This window comes from Diaphorina citri, unplaced genomic scaffold, assembly GCF_000475195.1.
Source record: "Diaphorina citri unplaced genomic scaffold, Diaci psyllid genome assembly version 1.1 scaffold659, whole genome shotgun sequence".
NCBI classification, from domain to species: Eukaryota; Metazoa; Arthropoda; class Insecta; order Hemiptera; family Psyllidae; genus Diaphorina; species Diaphorina citri.
The window spans coordinates 112670-131986 of NW_007378092.1; the positions used below are offsets into that span (position 1 = coordinate 112670).

At 36.6% G+C, this 19317-nt stretch overlaps 1 protein-coding gene across 3 annotated transcripts in view; it reads right to left on the reverse strand.

Moving 5' to 3' along the window:
* Window positions 1-19317, reverse strand: part of LOC103510949 (protein kinase DC2) — a 43708-nt gene that overhangs the window by 16363 nt on the left and 8028 nt on the right. For 2 of the 3 annotated variants that reach the window (XM_008475657.3, XM_026824863.1), the window contains exon 1: window positions 13496-13685. The exons of the other annotated variant lie outside the window; for it this stretch is intronic. In XM_008475657.3, the coding sequence (XP_008473879.2) occupies window positions 13496-13670 (175 nt within the window). In that variant the 5' untranslated portion in view covers window positions 13671-13685. Of the gene's footprint in view, window positions 1-13495; window positions 13686-19317 lie in introns of those variants that run through there. 3 annotated transcript variants of the gene reach the window in all.

The window sequence follows — 19317 nt, forward strand, 5'->3', positions numbered from 1 at the left end:
ACGAATACAGCATTAACATAGCCTAGAAATGGGTATTTCTTCGATAATTCTGAATATGGAAAGCTAGATACAGCTAAATGAGCATAAAGTAGGGACTAGAGACGTTTGTGTGTAAAAGTCGTGACCTGTGCAAAATTTCCATTGTGTTACAAGGTACAACAATGAAATGTGTTAGACAACTTGAAGGTACAACAATGAAATGTGTTAGACAAAGCATTAGACAACTTTATGACCACCGATACCAATAAGGGTGACTTGCCCTGGGACACTTTAAAATAGAATTTTATTATTGTCTAATGCTTTTTTAATTCCCACATAGGTGTAATAACCATGTGGAATCTTGCCCAGTATTGTGTACTGTGGCAATATCGCAAATATAGATTGATTATTGGACACTAAAAATCGCCCGTGGTCATATACTGGGAACCTATGCGTAAGTGTTCTGACGTTAGTATTGCTACTTTGGTGCTTGGTTCCTTGGGAAATTTAAAATTTTGTGACGCGCCGCGTTCGTTCTAGGAACTAAGCACGAAGGAATAAAAGATGAGTAGATGGATTTGATAGAAATTAAGATTATTTGTACTTAGGTGCCTATGTATATTAGCGTAGAGTAGGACATGTGTCATTTCGACAGGCTAGGAATGAGAGCAGTGTTCCTCAACCTGCTAAAAGAATAGAATATACCTTGTTTATCCTGCCAGAATGAGACTGAAAAGTCCCTTAACTCCCGCAGACTAAACTAATGCATAGTGCTAATCTGGCAGCACTAACAATTTAAGATCAGCGATTTTGGGTTTAGAGTTTCAGAGCACAGAGCGGAAATTTCTTGAACAATTTTCCCGGATAGGCATGTAAAATAAGAAACAATTACAACGATGAAGTTTGAAATGGGCTCCCTTCAATTTACTTATGTACAAATGTACATATCTGTATTAACAGCTACCTAATGATTTTATTAAATAAAATAACATACCTACGTAGGTGTACTTAATAATTTATTAAAACAAACCAAGTTGAACCAAATAAGACTAGACGGTTCAAACTGTGTTAGTAACTCGAAGACATTTATTTGTCTAAAGTTGCTGCTACTTGTGCTAACCAAATTAGGAAATTACATGAGTCCCGGTGGTTCAAACGCCCAATACATTTGTGACAAATTAGAGCTTGACGGCTGTGACATGTCTTAGGCACTTTAAGCTGCTAAGGTGTAGATTGATGTTGGTTGATTTACTGTTTAATGCATTGGGAAATGGTATAATAACATAGTAATAATTGTGTGTGAATCTGTGGTGCTAACAATTTCAGAAGAGCAAAGAACGAACTTCTCACTTTTCCATACATTTGTTCAAGGTTGTAACAAATGCTAATCAAATTACAAAATGATGCCCAAGTGGGCCGGCCCAAACTCTACACTGCCAATACAAGAATTTGCTAACTATGTAGAATAGAAAAGGGAATCCCAAAGGTCTCAGCGTCCTACGCTTCAAAATATTGTTGATGTGGTGCTTATGTTAAAAAACCCAACTCCCTACACTTGTCACTAGTGGACATGAGAAAGACACATGACAGAACATGAGATAAGGTTGCTGGAAAGTACTCCACATACAACTCAACTGAGTGGGTAAAGCTGAAGCCAATGTCACTCCATCAGAGACGCTGGGGTGTACCATGAAATTCGAAGCAATAACGACAGTGTTTCACAACCCATCTGCCAAACCAAGGGATTAATTGTTTTACTCCTATTTGCTCTCTCCTGGATTTCACTCGATACCACCCTAACAACTTTGCCATAACCGGAACACTCTGTACCTATTCCTATATCTGGAGTTCAACAAATTTAACCGTAAACATTATTAGTCCCTCTTAAAGTGGCAGTGGGGTTCAAACTTCAAATAGATCAGACACTCGGGCCAACCATCCTCCACCCACTAAACCCCATTTCGTTTTCTTTTGTAGAAATTCATTGACTGGGAAAGTTGATGGGGTTCAATATTCTCACAGTTAGCATAATGGGACAACTAGTTCTACGCTGACAGTCGCTGACTAATAAATCACTACTTAAGTACTTACGTATACTTCATTTCGTTTTATGTCTGTATGACTGAATGTATCCACTTTACTAATTTAGTCATCAGTTGTTTTTTTATTTTCGAAATTAATTGACTATTACTGTTAAACCGGTGCCGGTGCAGCGGTATAAAGATGTAAAACTAGCCTCATCAGACAAACGATTAATAAATTTAATTAGAAAATTACTTATCCTAACTAACTATCTATCTGTTATCTCCCCGTGCATGTTTTGTTATTTATTTAAATGAAAATTTTCTGTACAAAAAACGTGACGGATTCTGATCCGATTTTATCACGTGAAGAAAATAATGGCGTTGAGTGTGTTCACAGATTCACACACAATAATATATAATTATGTTATCATACCATTTCCCAATGCATTAAACATTAAGGGGTTTTATTTTGTATTTCAGGTGTTTTTAATAATAGATACGTGCTGTCTGACAGGTGACTACGTGATGGTTCTGATTCATTGATGACATTATAAGATTACGAGACATCGGAAAGTTTTCTAGAGAACAATATAGCTTTTGTACTTTTCCACAATGTCCCACCTTTTTATGTAACTTTTAGAGATGTGTCAAAGATTCATTGAACTAAAAAAATGAACTACTCTTTTCAGTGAACTAGTTCCTCAAGAGTAGTTCTTACAAAACTTGTAACTCGCTCTTTAGTTCCCTATACAATAAACAATAACGCTGTATGCTGTACGAGACCGAGAGTTTTCTGTCTTTTTCTTTCTACATTTGAGTGAGAGAGATGGCGTAACTCTGAACTAGAACCACGCATTCATGGTGTAAAGAACGATAGTACGTTGAGTGAACCAGTTCCCGATGAATCACTGTAGTTAAGAGATGTTGCACGTGGTTGGTATCCGGATATACGACCATCTGGACAATCACGTGCTGCTGGCTTTTCCCGGACCCACTCAAGCAAGGGTAAGTCAAGGTAAGGCTGGTAAGGCTGGCAGAAGTGGCAGATTGTCGCCGGATGAAGGGTAAAACCGCCGTCACAAAAGAAACAAACCTCAATTGTGCAGTTGTTAACGCGTTGGACTTTGGATCTGTAGGTTCGTGGTTCGAGTCCAAGTCAAGTCATAAAATTTATCTAGGTGTAATATTTGGGGAACGATATTTGTGACAAGCATTTACATAAATATGCTTAGCACAATTAAAAATTCCACTAAATAACATAATAGCAGTTACCAATATACCTGTGGGGAACGATTATATTTGTGACAAGCATTTACATAAATATGCTTAGCACAATTAAAAATTCCACTAAATAACATAATAGCAGTTACCAATATACCTGTGAAACCTCTATCAAACATTTCCTCACAAAATACGCGCTCAATGACTTCTGACCTATAAATAAAATCATGAGGAAAAATACAAGATAGGTAGGTATTTTCCTTGTAATATCTTATCCAAGTCGATTGTTTTCATTCTGGATTAGAAAGTAAAGGGGGTGACAGAGGTAGAAGAGTAGGAAGGAAAGAGAAGAGGAGAGGAACATGCAGCAAGAGGAAAAAGAAATGGTAAAGGAAAAACGTGAATGAAAATGAAAACCAATAAACAAAATAAATGTCAAGAAGGAAATCTAATTACACTCCGAAAAGAGAAAGAGGAGGGAGAAAGAAGGGAAGAGAATGAGAGAGAGAGAGAGAGAGCAAGAGAGAGAGAGAGAGCAAGAGAGAGAGAGGACGGAGGGAGGAAAAAGGCATGAGAAGGGAAAAGGGAGGGCGGGGAGAGAGCGAAGGGAAAGAGTGAGGAATGGTAAGAGAAAAAAGTGACAAATATAAATTTTCATTTTTTCCCCTCAAGGAAAACTCAATAGAAGTCAATTAGGAGTAAATTGTTCATCCAGAAGAATATTTCCTTCCTAATTTTGTACCTTCTCGATATTTCTACCTCACCTAATCATAAAAATCGTTCGTCTTTGGACCGAATTTTTCCAAAGCTATTTTTTCACTTTACCTAGGTAATTAATTAAGTTAGTACATGTATAACCATACGAGTAATAGCAGGTCTTTAGTGGAAATCGAGCACTAGTACTTAACTAGGTTGATAGCACACCCAGTAAAAAAGTGTCGTTCTTGGTGCCATGTCTAAGTGTAGACCTAATGTAAATCAACCGCGTCAGAAATGGCGAATCCAAAACGCCTAGTTGTCAAGGACAAAGAATAATAAACCGGTCAGATAAGTTTTCCGGGCATCATCCTTAACAATGCATCTTGGAAAAAGATAAGGAAAAACTCAGGGTTCTATTCTAAGCAATATAAAGACAAAAGTAAGATTTATAGACTTATGTAGATAAGTATAGGTATATCATTCAGTATACAGGTAGACACGTCTGTTGTCATTGTTTACATATTACTCATGTTTTTGTTTACATTGTGATAGACCAATAATCACATTGAATTCAATCCTATTATGAGTGGAGAATTCCCTCACACGAGGTTTAGGTCAGGTGTAACGACTGTTCAGAGGCGAAGCTCTGGGGAAGATTGACATGATTCAGAGGCGAAGCTCTTGGTAAGTTAGGGAGGGGGAACGAACAGTGCAATAGTCCTAAACAAAAATGGACGCGGCACCAAAGGGAATGAACTGTATTCAACCATGAGCTTGGGTTTTTAGTATTATGTGTTTCTTCCATTTTTGGATGACCGCAATAAGGAAGTTTTCGCGTGACCGCAATCATAATGTGACATTTTCAAGTTTAGGCCATTTTGATCTGAATTAGGATAGTTCCAGTAAATCTCCTGGTCTCAGGAATCTCTAGAGTTAAATCTCGTGCTCTCAGGAATCTCAGAATCTTGCTGAGTTATGGCCGGGTCCACAAAGTGAGTTTAAATTCCGTTGAACTTAAACTTTTGGATTAAGAAATTTGATTGGCTGAATTTCCTGAACTTTTTGATTCTTCTTTTATTTTCATTTAATTAGTGTATTTAAATCAACCAATGAGATTACTTAATCCAAAGTTTAAATTAAATAGAATAGAGTTTAATTTCATTTTGTGGATCCGCCTATTTGAGAGTGGTGTAGCTCCGACACTGATTGACTGAAACGTGAACATGAGTCTATCATGAATGGTCATGGCCAAACCTTCACTATTTCATTGTTATTAGGTAACTGGAATCTACTTTTATCCTCCATTACCATTTTGATCGCCAACCTTATCATGCGCAGAAATAGATAATAGTAGATATTATGCGCTGGTGGTGATATAACAAAGTAAAAAATTGTATGAACTTAAAATTAATTTGACTAACTTATTATTAAACAGAGCTTCTTTTTAAACACCGCACCTGTACAGCTGATACCTACATAAGTACACAATCTACACATACGTACCTATCGTAACCTATCTAATCATTTATCTACAATATTACCATTGGATTAAGTACTCAGTAGACAAATAATTGAGAGAAGCCGTACAATTTCGCTTACTATGCACTATTATTGACACTACAGAGGAGCAGTCAAACTTTCCTGATCGATAGTCTGAAAAGTTACAATTCAATTATTTCTATATTAAGAGCTTGAACTTTCATAAATGGAGAGTGACGAACATAGAAATAAAATACAAATTCAGGGGAAACCCGCAGATTCCCCCAAAGCATTTGACGTAAAGGTAGTTAACCTAATAAAAATGTTTTGCATATGGAATTATACCTATAGTTAAGCGACTATGTACTTAATGTGGAGTATAGGACCTATAAGATGTAATTATTCATATGTCAGTAAAATTAGGTACATGTAGAATGTAGATAGCTGGACGACCATCACGTTGCTCCTGAACTTGATCCCTACAAGTCAGGGGAAACCCGCAGATTCCCCCCCCAGCATTTGACGTAAAGGTAGTTAACCTAATAAAAATGTTTTGCATATGGAAGTATACCTATAGTTAAGCGACTATGTACTTAATGTGGAGTATAGGACCTACAAGATGTAATTATTCATATGTCAGTAAAATTAGGTACATGTAGAATGTAGATAGCTGGACGACCATCACGTTGCTCCTGAACTTGATCACGGCCAAGAACTTGATGATTGCAAATCCGTTACAAGTTGTTAAAGATTGATTAGTCCGATAATGTACCTTCAGGGGAATCGTAAAACCGGATATCTGAGGCCTATTCGACCGAACTCTGGAACTCTCACATTCAGAAATAACCTTGGAACTCATAGTTTATGTAAATTGACTTTTTGAGCTTGGGAACAAATACTGGGAAGTCCGAGGACCCAGAATCCACTTCTGATTTGAAACTGACCTCATTCAACATGTGCTCATGTCAAACTTCGCCCTTATGTGTGAGGTTTAGCTCCAAGCATCTCCTTGTGACTTTCTTGAAAATGTAACGTTTGGTTTCAGCCAGGGGAATCGTAAAACCGGATATCTGAGGCCTATTCGATCGAACTCTGGAACTCTCACATTCAGAAATAACTTTGGAACTCATAGTTTATGTAAATTGACTTTTTGAGCTTGGGAACTAATACTGGGAAGTCCGAGGACCCAGAATCCACTTCTGATTTGAAACTGACCTCATTCAACATGTGCTCATGCTCATGTCAAACTTCGCCCTTATGTGTGAGGTTTAGCTCCAAGCATCTCCTTGTGACTTTCTTGAAAATGTAACGTTTGGTTTCAGGAATTTCTACTGAAATATCAAAGCGCAATGACCCCCGGTTGACTGGATGAGCAAGAAACTTAATATCATCCAGATATAGTTATTTAAGTTCAGATCTTGGGATTAGGAGACCCCCTCAGCGAAGAGGATATTCAATTCTACCTTCCATTTTGCAATGATGACGAAGTTTTCAATATGACACTTTTTTTCAAAAACCTTTTCTTCATATTTTCACAACAGATTTTCAATGTGAGCTCTTCCACAAAACCTCTGTTTAAAACTACATTTGCGTCAACTTAATGAACACTCGGCACTGACTTAATTTATTTTCAATAGTTTTCACTTTTAATTCGTGCCAACATGATTCCCGCCCGCATATATGAGTGTGCAAAACACGAGATTTATAGCTTTTCTAAATTTATTTTTTAATAATAGGTTTTCCACACGTTGATTACTTTCTGTTACCACACAAACTGTGCTGTACCATTATACAGGGTGTAAGATAAAAAGTATGGGAGATAGCAATCATGTTGTTTGTTGCTTGTGTAATTTCTGGACACGAAAATATATATCATGTTCACTTAACAAATCCAAGAGCTGAGTTCCAATTTATTGAGGAGTTATTGTAGTTCTCACAGAGAGGAATATTTTTACATCTACCGTTTGTGAGGGACAGAGATTTGCCTTGAAGTAATGCGAAAGCGGTACCGAGGTACAATCTTTTATTATTATTATTATTATTATTATTATGGATCGGTTTCCGCAACTTGTACAATCTGAGAATTCATTTTTTACTTTTTATCTCGAGTTTGCACGTTTAGAGTATACTTTTCATTTATATTAGATATTAAAAACAAGCGAATTACAAAGCAAACAAAAATAAATATAAAATAAATTTTAAACATTGCCGCCGGGACAGAGGGTTAGAAAAAATACCCAACACTCCCACGCTATCCTTGCTTGAGTTACCATTCCAATGCAAAACTGTAGAAACAATATCCTATCCTATCTCACCTCGTCCGAGCTCATCTCAACCCGGTACATAACCACACCCACACCCTGTAGGTATATTAAGGGGCCAGAGAATAACGTGGTATTCCAAGTGTAGGGGTCATATTATTATCCACAGAAAAACAGCAGTAAGTTGTTATCTTAATCTGAAAGAACATAAAGTTGGCCAACGTTAAAAAAATTGATGGCTTCTCAATTTGGACATGAGTCGATCGTGAGTAAATATAATAATCTTAACAAAGTCTCTTTAAATATTTTGAGTGGGTGCGAGCATAATTATTATTTTGTAGAACTAGGAACCCCAGAAAACAAACCAAAATTATCCGGAATAGGTTTGGCTTTGAAATTTGGGTGCAAGCGTGGCGTTACACAAACTGTGGAATTACCAAATGGAATCTTCTGATCAGAAAAAATTTGAAGGAGTGACAAACGATAGAGATATAGTGACACCATATTTTTTTTTTACTTCCATACTTTGGATTAGATCATGGAGGTAATTTACAGAGTTCATACATAAGAATATCAATCAGGCCATAGTATTCAACCAGGTTTCAAACTATGTATGGCAGTTATCAATTTTTACACAATGTTGGCACACTCCAATAAATATTAATAAATAAATAAATAAAAAAAAAATACAAAATAAAATTAATTGACTGTGCCTTACATTACCAAACTTAAAATGCCGATAGAAAGTGGAACAATATCTTAAAGGAACTTAATAAAAGTTAACATTCAAACACCAAAGAGCACCCCTAAAAAAGGGAGGTTGAGAAAACGAAGTTGTGAAACACTCATCATGTCCAAACACTGACGATAATTTTCCAAGAGAGAAAAGAAAGCCCACTAGCCCACTAGCCCACTCACTCGAGTGTCCTAGAACTTGTCTACTCTGGTACTCTGTGTCATTAACACCGGAGACTGTGGTACTAAATTCACTCGAGTGTCCTAGAACTTGTCTACTCTGCAGTGTCATTAACACCGGAGACTGTGGTACTAAATTAGTGCGCTGATTTGTTACAATAAAAATCTTTGGCTGGGCTATGATTACCGTACGCCTACTTGAGTACATACCACTCAGGCTGGAATACAACTTGGGTGGGATAAAGACAGTATAGAAAGCCAGCCGTTCCGAGAACGAACATTATCCCATCAGGATAAAATCCGGGAATCGAACCCGCAGCCTAGCGCTTACAAGGCAGGCGCACTACCAACTAAGCTAACTAGGCTGGCTATTATTGAGATTTCCTGTCGTTTTTTGGTAATTTTTCGTTCGCACTCTGAAAGACAATTCAGTGCATGGGTCTCTCCATAATTATGGTTTTCTTCGTACTTCTTTTAATTTAGATTTCTGGACACAGGCCAATACTGATTTTGACATCCACGAGTGTGAGAAAGAGGGAGAGAGGGAGGGAGGGAAAGAGAGGGATAGAGCGAGAGAGAGAGAGAAAGAGAGCGCAATATTACTCACATGTGTTTTTTGAGTGGCAAGCTGGCAGATAGTAAAAAAATATTATTGTTATTATTACGGCGCGCATTAAAATCGTATTTGATGGAGAGAAAAGAAATTAAAGCACGGAAAAACAAATTGAAATTTTCTACAATATACTTAGCGTATAACCTATGCCTATGAATGGGAATAAAATAATAAATGGATATAATCTAATGGACCTACATACATACATACATAGGAATACACTACACAGCTATTAGCTTATTAAGAAACTTACATTGACCACCAATTACATAATAAAAATAATATGTACATTTTTATGTCGGTACCTAAAGCTTGTTTGATATTAACTCAGAAATATTCGAGTAAGACAAATATGTATACGCCAGGTGTCATTGACTTGGCGGACTCGAACCACCAACCTTCAGATCCGAAATCCCCAGCGGTAAAGACTACACTATGAGGTTGGTGTAGATATTTAAATCTCTATTCTCTATTGTCTATTAGAATTGTAACAAAGGAAAATCTTTAGCTTTAATGCTATAACTATAAATATTGCTTACCCATTAGAATGGTAAGATTGTAATACCATAAAGACACTGTCAAATCACATTGTTTCTAAGCCTCTCTCTGTAGGTATTAGGACATATGTAAGTATAATAAAGTGGGTATTAATGTTAAAACCTAGTCCCAATGTCCTTGTGATCCTATAGCTTTCAGGCAAATGACCTTGAACCCCGAACCATCTGATTGGAATGCTGGAGTGCATTAACCACCGCAGGAATAATGATCACGTGTATTCTAAAGCCAGCGGCAATAGAACGTTGAATGCACCAGTTCCCCATGGTTCACTGAAGTTGAGCAATGTTGCGCGTGGTTGGTATCCGGATGGGTGACCAACTGGGGACTTTGCTGTTGGCTTTTCTCGGGCCAACTCAGGCTTGGTAAGATTATTGTGAGTAGGCGGGTAGATTGTCGCCGAATGCGGCGTTAAACTACTGAAGTTGAGCAATGTTGCGCGTGGTTGGTATCCGGATGGGTGACCAACTGGGGAATTTGCTGTTGGCTTTTCTCGGCCCAACTCAGGCTTGGTAAGATTATTGTGAGTAGGCGGGTAGATTGTCGCCGAATGCGGCGTTAAACCCTCGTCGCGAAAGACTTTAGCGGTTATACAGTGACGTTAAACCCATTAGAAATAAAATAAAAATAATTCTTCAGCTGTTGAATACTATTCTATTAGGTACTCACCAAATTCCAACGACGAACTTATTGAACTTATTCATTAGAATGGTGAGTAATATTGAAAAACTTACCGCGACGCGTCAGTAATCCAGAATTCTACGACATTATGGTATATTTCATCCAACTTACCTGTAACAAAAAAAGAATAGAATATTTTAAATTTTGGCTTTGAACATAGGAACATATCGATTATCGAAGTATGAAGACAAAGAATAATAAACCGGTCAGATAAGTTTTCCGGGCATCATCCTTAACAATGCATCTTGGAAAAAGATAAAGAAAAACTCACGGTTCTAAGCAATATACAGACAAAAGTAAGATTTATAGACCTATGTAGATAAGTATAGGTATATCATTCAGTATACAGGTAGACACGTCTGATGTCATTGTTTACATATTACTCATGTTTTTGTTTACATTGTGATAGACCAATAATCACATTGAATTCAATCCTAGTATGATGAGTGGAGAATTCCCTCACACGAGGTTTAGGTCAGGTGTAACGACTGTTCAGAGGCGAAGCTTTGGGGAAGATTGACATGATTCAGAGGCGAAGCTCTTGGTAAGTTAGGGAGGGGGAACGAACAGTGCAATAGTCCTAAACAAATACTTGCCTTCCTATAAGATAAGGAAAGTAAAAAATGGACGCGGCACCAAAGGGAACAAGAAAAGACCGCCTCAACATGATGAGTTTATGTCACTTCCACAAGTGGCATTTGGCATTTCTCGATGGTTAAATCAATCATAGGATTTAAAACTGACATCTCAATACCTACAGGCAAACTGTAACATGAGCTAACAAAGGATTTTCAGAACTGTATTTAACCATGAGCTTGGGTTTTTAGTATTATGTGTTTCTTCCATTTTTGGATGACCGCAATAAGGAAGTTTTCGCGTGACCGCAATCGGAATCTTCTTTTTTACAAGAATTATTTTTCCCACGAAGGTCAATTATTGATATCCTGTAAGAGATATTTCAGCTCAATTATATTCATCTAGGTATAAAGTGCTAAAGTAGTCATCCTCAACAGGTTGGTCCAATCGTGATCTCCATCGTACCTTACGTTTGATCTTGATTTGCAAATAACGATATCTTGTGGAAACATTGGTTTCAGGAATTTCTACTGAAATATCAAAGCGCAATGACCCCCGAATGACTGGATGAGCAAGAAACTTAATATCATCCAGATATAGTTATTTAAGTTCAGATCTTGGGATTAGAAGACCCCCTCAGCGAAGAGGATATTCAATTCTACCTTCCATTTTGCAAATTTCTGCAAATGTTGGCAGATGAGAGACTTGATCCTCAGATAAGCCCCAAATCCTCTCTATCGAATCCTGATGTGTAGTTTAAAAATTCTAGACTTCCTACGATAATGATACCTGCAAGGCCTCTATTTATCTTCTGCAAATGTTGGCAGATGAGAGACTTGATCCTCAGATATGCCCCAAATCCTCTCTATCGAATCCTGATGTGTAGTTTAAAAATTCTAGACTTCCTACGATAATGATACCTGCAAGGCCTCTATTTATTATGTCTTGGTCTAAATCCAATTCAAAGCAAATAGCACAGAAATTCACAGAATGCAGACATGACCTTCTTCTCCTTACGCTGCTCGGATGTAATATTGTAAGGAGATAGGCTGATAGGCCATTCCCGTCCTTTCTTGGCGTGTGGAAAATGATGTGGTAACTTAACACAGCCTTCATGAGCGTGTAAAGTTGGCGGGAAATCGAAAAGAGAAAGAGGAGGGAGAAAGAAGGGAAGAGAATGAGAGAGAGCGAGAGAGAGAGAGAGGACGGAGGGAGGAAAAAGGCATGAGAAGGGAAAAGGGAGGGCGGGGAGAGAGCGAAGGGAAAGAGTGAGGAATGGTAAGAGAAAAAAGTGACAAATATAAATTTTCATTTTTTCCCCTCAAGGAAAACTCAATAGAAGTCAATTAGGAATAAATTGTTCATCCAGAAGAATATTTCCTTCCTAATTTTGTACCTTCTCGATATTTCTACCTCACCTACTTAATCATAAAAATCATTCGTCTTTGGACCGAATTTTTCCAAAGCTATTTTTTCACTTTACCTAATTAAATAAGTTAGTATAACCATACGAGTAATAGCAGGTCTTTAGTGGAAATCGAGCACTAGTACCTAACTAGGTTGATAGCACACCCAGTAAAAGAGTGTCGTTCTTGGTGCCATGTCTAAGTGTAGACCTAATGTAAATCAACCGCGTCAGAAATGGCGAATCCAAAACGCCTAGTTGTCAAAAGTGTCGTTCTTGGTGCCATGTCTAAGTGTAGACTGTAGACCTAATGTAAATCAACCGCGTCAGAAATGGCGAATCCAAAACGCCTAGTTGTCAAAATATTGCTCCTAGGTGAAATAGAGCGCATTAGAGATTCCCCAACCTATAATACTCTCTTGACGTCTTTTCTGCGGGTGAAAAATTACAAATGAGAGTTCAAATAATGAAAATCCATTGTATGGCATTAGATTTAGTGGTTTCCAAACTTTCACTGGTCATTGCCCCAAAACAAGTCCAAAAAAATTGTTCCTTATGTAGTCTTCACAGTTGTAAAGTGTAAGACCGTAACATCTAGGATATAGGCTAAAAAAGAATAGATTGGAGAGCGAAGAGCATAGTACTTTTTGCCTCAGCTCAATGTGGTTTAAACTCGTAGCTTTCCTCTGGCGTCCCTTCCCCCTACGTGTTTGATGCTCTATGCTCTCCGCTCCACTTTGTTTTTAGCCTAAGGTATGTCATTCATTGCAATATGCGTAATGTACGTGTCTAGGTAATAGTGGTAATACTTTGATTACTACCACATTAATAAATTAATACCTTTTACACTAATAGGTAGGTACAAATAAATATATCAATTTTGTAATCCGTTTTTACCCTACTCAAATGAGCGCTTTGAGGCAAGATAATATCACAATTTCATTCACTCGAGTGTCCTAGAACTTGTCTACTCTGGTACTCTGTGTCATTAACACCGGAGACTGTGGTACTAAATTAGTGCGCTGATTTGCTACAATAAAAATCTTTGGCTGGGCTATGATTACCGTACGCCTACTTGAGTACATACCACTCAGGCTGGAATACAACTTGGGTGGGATATTTCCTATTTTCTCGATCTTGTCTTGGAAGTCCAATGAATAGAATTGGCAAGGAACGATGCCCAAAATGGTTAAACAAGATGGAGATAAATTCTGTGAAAAAAGAATTGGTAACCAAATGTGTTCAAATGTCTGTCGGTGCATTTGTTTTCCAAGATTCCATCAGAATGATGGATACAAATTCACAGGGTTCAGCTTGGTTGGGTTAAATCTTCACATGGATTAGTGTCCCAAATTTCCAATGTGCCACACTGGAAACTCTACTCCCAAATAAAAATCTGCAATGCTGAAGTCTGGACTTCAACGACCGCTCAACAACAAAGTATTGTTGATGAAAGAGAATTTGAGAGAAAATATTGGAAACTGTTTTGTTATGAAAAATGACGATGCGCCAAATATGAAATGCCAAGAATATGTTTATTGCTCTGTAACTAATTATCACGTTAATGAGAATGAGGTTACGATTTAGGTATCCCGTATAGAATTTACTTTCACATGTGTACGGTAATACGGTTAGCATACACATAGACGGGAACGAAAATGAAAAATCGTAGATTCCTTTAACTCCTAAAAAATAATAATAATAAAAATAAAATAAAAACAGAGGAAGATAATGGCGGAAGTAATAAGAAAACAAAAATAAAAAAAAAAAACATTTTGAAATCATTAGTGCAGTGCATAGTTGCATACAACGGCAGATACGTTTCCAAATGACACGATTTTAATCATTATCCCCATGTTTTTGGCAAATTGTGTGTGTGATGCATTTAAAGCACCTTGTAGTATAATTAGACGATTACAGAGCACGAACGTAGGTGAGAGATCGACTGACCGATGATATTATCAGGGTTATGATGACTATGCGTGAAGAGGAGGTAGCCTTATCTTAAGTATAAGAAGTTTGAAAAGGAAAGAGACAGCTGACGTGACGTCTGGTTCTGTGAAGAATTACTGAAGATTGAAGAGAACCAGAGTGATAGGAAAGTGTTGAAAAAAAGACCAGATTAAATAGTTGGCACGGTAAAGAATTGAATTCAGAATATTTGAAACTCAGTAAACATCTTCAATATTATGTATAATCACCTCATTATTTCAAATATGAAATAGCTTGACTAAAGGAACATTTGGTTCGGCTAAAGATAGCATGGGTTTGTTTAATTTATTATGTAAATCAATGGAGAATGGAGGGGAGGGTGTGTATTTCGACCTGCTTACTTCAATGTTCAGGTTGTTGCTAGGTAGTAAACTCTTATCACCTACTATCTCCAAATACCTAGATATAATGAGCAACGATGACTGACATAAGATTGGCAGCTAGTCTGTGCTCAAATGAATTATTATCTTTCTTGTTATCTATTATCATAATCAGCCATATTCTGTTGTACGGTTTGCACCTCGGAATGTGACATTTTCAAGTTTAGGCCATTTTGATCGGAATTAGGATAGTTCGAGTTAACCTCCTGCTCTTAGGAATCTCTAGAGTTAAATCTCGTGCTCTCAGGAATCTCTAGAGTTAAATCTCGTGCTCTTAGGAATCTCAGAATCTTGCTGAGTTATGGCCGGGTCCACAAAGTGAGTTTAAATTCCGTTAAACTTAAACTCTTGGATTGAGAAATTTGATTGGCTGAATTTCCTGAACTTTTTGATTCTTCTTTTTTTTCGATATTTTCATTTTATTAGTGTATTTAAATCAACCAATGAGATTACTTAATCCAAAGTTTAAATTAAATTGAGTTTAAACTCACTTTGTGGATCCGCCTATTTGAGAGTGGTGTAGCTCCGACACTGATTGACTGAAACGTGAACGTGAGTCTATCATGAATGGTCATGGCCAAACCTTCACTATTTCATTGTTATTAGGTAACTGGAATCTACTTTTATCCTCCATTACCATTTTGATTGCCAACCTTATCATGCGCTGAAATAGATAATAGTAGATATTATGCGCTGGTGGTGATAACAAAGTAAAAAATTGTATGAACTTAAAATTAATTTGACTAACTTATTATTAAACAGAGCTTCTTTTAAAACACCGCACCTGTACAGCTGATACCTACATAAGTACACATACGTACCTATCGTAACCTATCTAATCATTTATCTACAATATTACCATTGGATTAAGTATTCAGTAGACAAATAATTGAGAGAAGCCGTACAATTTCGCTTACTATGCACTATTATTGACACTACAGAGGAGCAGTCAAACTTTCCTGTGATTTAAAGTAATGCTGCTGCTGCTGATGATGATGATGATGATGATGATGATGATGATTCTGAATTTTAAATAAACGCGGAAATGTTACTTACGATTTACTTTAGTTTGATTGTAAGTTGGGATAAACGAAATGACGATGATAAATTATTTTGGGTGAGTATGTAAGGTCATGTTGGGAATATTTTATCTAAACAGGAAAGTATCCACTTTAAAATATGGACATGAAAAATATCAAAGGAATAAAACGGGGGTAGAACATAGATTTTGTTGAATGTAGGTAGGTTTTTGGTTGAATGTATGTTAAGTAAGTAGAAAGTGCACTTGTGTAATTCTTATTCTTAAAACCACGAAAGCAACACGTGATGAAATCCATGATCGGTTACTAAATGTACGTACGTGACACAATGGAAGAAAAAGATAAATTTAATGGTTTTGTATTGGTTACCAGACCTATAAATAATTATATCGATTTATGTATACCTCTGTATGTTGAATTGTTAAGCGAAATAACAAAATTAAATTTCAAATTCCACTTGTTTTATCGGTCTACTGACTAGGCCGCTCATTTTGAGTTGTTGACAAATGGAAATGCATCTCAAATACGTGCTATGCGAGAATGCGAGGCTTGCTGATTGATTGACACATTGGTAAAATAGTTTTCCACAGAAACTGCCTGCCAAAGTGTTAATTTTAAATTTACCTATTTATTTTTGAACAAAACGTTGAATGTTGAGCTGCAATGGATGTTGTATGGTGCGTGAATAAATATTATGTGAGCTATTTCTGTATTCTGTTAGCTTGAGTGTGTCCATGTGTCTAGATTACAATAATAAAAATTTAACTTATCAATTCTTTTACTTTCTTGTTATTTTTATCAAGTAAGTCAAGTTCAAGTCAGCACTTCTTAAGTACGATTAACATGTTCGAAACGAACAATCATAAATATGACCCAGAGAGTTATCTAATTAGAAATGGCAACCTTATCAACAAACATAAACAACAAAACACCGGACTAATGAGTAAGAAAAGAAGAGAAGCAAAAATAAACAACATAACCATAAAGAAGATAAAAAAATAAGCGCTTTGCCAAACAAATCTTGAACACTGGGAGACAATCCACATCAGACAAAAAATCGTACACTTCTTGGGCGTTCATATTTTGCAAGGACAACGTAAAGAAAGATTAGGTATTAGGTAGACTAAAAATGCTGATCTAGCTTGGAAGAGGAATGTAAACATATTATGTATACGTATAGGTGAACGCAAGTCTGATGTATGAAGTTCAAGGAGCGCGGTAGCGCTCCGCCCCGCCAAGTCAAGAAAGTTTGACCGCGCTACTAGAGATATTATACGCGACAGGGAAAGTTCTTGGCGTTCATATTTTGCAAGGACAACGTAAAGAAAGATTATTATTTTATCCCTTAGTTAGACCTCGACTTTCTTCAATCTTTGGATATACGACACAAAACAAGCCATCACTTTCTTTGAGTAAATCTGGTTTGGTTTTGAACGATGTACCATTAAACATAACTGTTTAGCGTCAGTACTAATGACGCTGTATATATCAACCTCGTCTTCCTTAGGTATTATTTTATCCCTTAGACCTCGACTTTCTTCAATCTTTGGATGTACGACACAAAACAAGCGCATCCATCACTTTCTTTGAGTAATCTGGTTTGGTTTTGAACGATGTACCATTAAACATAACTGTTTAGCGTCAGTACTAATGACGCTGTATATATCAACCTCGTCTTCCAATGTTCAGAGGTTACCAGAGTCCATAATACTCTGGAGTATACAGCACAGATATAGCCGGAGGCAATTGTGAAAGACAAGAACACGACGCAGAAGAAGAAGAACTGAAACTTCTAACAAGTTTATGTTGTGAGATCTCAGTCTTTACCATTTCTCTTGCCAGGAACTTAGAGCTCTGCCAAAGTACCTTATAGGTATTTAACGTGATCTTTTATCAGAGCAGATATTGAAATATTGAATCAAACATTCAGCGAGTTAATGAAAAAAAAAAAAAAAAAAAAAAAAAAAAAAAAAAAAAAATTCCCGGTATTAGGGAAAAACTGCCAGGCTGGAATACAACTTGGGTGGGATATTTCCTATTTTCTCGATCTTGTCTTGGAAGTCCAATGAATAGAATTGGCAAGGAACGATGCCCAAAATGGTTAAACAAGATGGAGATAAATTCTGTGAAAAAAGAATTGGTAACCAAATGTGTTCAAATGTCTGTCGGTGCATTTGTTTTCCAAGATTCCATCAGAATGATGGATACAAATTCACAGGGTTCAGCTTGGTTGGGTTAAATCTTCACATGGATTAGTGTCCCAAATTTCCAATGTGCCACACTGGAAACTCTACTCCCAAATAAAAATCTGCAATGCTGAAGTCTGGACTTCAACGACCGCTCAACAACAAAGTATTGTTGATGAAAGAGAATTTGAGAGAAAATATTGGAAACTGTTTTGTTATGAAAAATGACGATGCGCCAAATATGAAATGCCAAGAATATGTTTATTGCTCTGTAACTAATTATCACGTTAATGAGAATGAGGTTACGATTTAGGTGTCCCGTATAGAATTTACTTTCACATGGGTACGGTAATACGGTTAGCATACACATAGACGGGAACGAAAATGAAAAATCGTAGATTCCTTTAACTCCTAAAATAATAATAATAAATAAAATAAAAACAGAGGAAGATAATGGCGGAAGTAATAAGAAAACAAAAATAAAAAAAAAACATTTTGAAATCATTAGTGCAGTGCATAGTTGCATACAACGGCAGATACGTTTCCAAATGACACGATTTTAATCATTAGTTTGTCCACCACAAAAACCACAAGAAACAAGAACAAGAACGAGTATTATTTCATGATAGTCCTATTTCCATTGCTAAATAATGTTTATGAAATGCAACTCAGTTCCTGCTGTTTATTCTGGTTTTAGTGATGCCATTCTACACAAGAACAATAATTTCTTGAGTTCTGTTCTGACCTTCAATTTTATATCTTGAAGCGGACGATTTAGATTTTCTATTTTTAATTATGATTGTAAATTTGTAATTAGCTATTTTTCCGTAATTTTGCTCTAGGAATTGTGAAGCTGTACGATTTAGTTTTCATTGTTGTAGGCTGTATCTATTGCTATGGAGTACAACTCAGTTCCTCTCTAAAATATGATTATGATTCAGTAGCTCTAGCTCTAAGCATGACTACAATCCAACTATAACAAGATACAAGACGGATTTACCTACAAATTAGAGCTGTTTAGATTTCCTTGTAAAATAGGCAAGACTATAAATTTAATACAGCATGTACTCACTGGAGGAAACCATTTTTCTCATAAGCAATATTGTAACTATTGTAAGGAGTGATAGGAAAGTGTTGAAAAAAAGACCAGATTAAATAGTTGGGACGGTAAAGAATTGAATTCAGAATATTTGAAACTCAGTAAACATCTTCAATATTATGTATAATGTATAATCACCTCATTATTTCAAATATGAATTAGCTTGACTAAAGGAACATTTGGTTCGGCTAAAGATAGCATGGGTTTGTTTA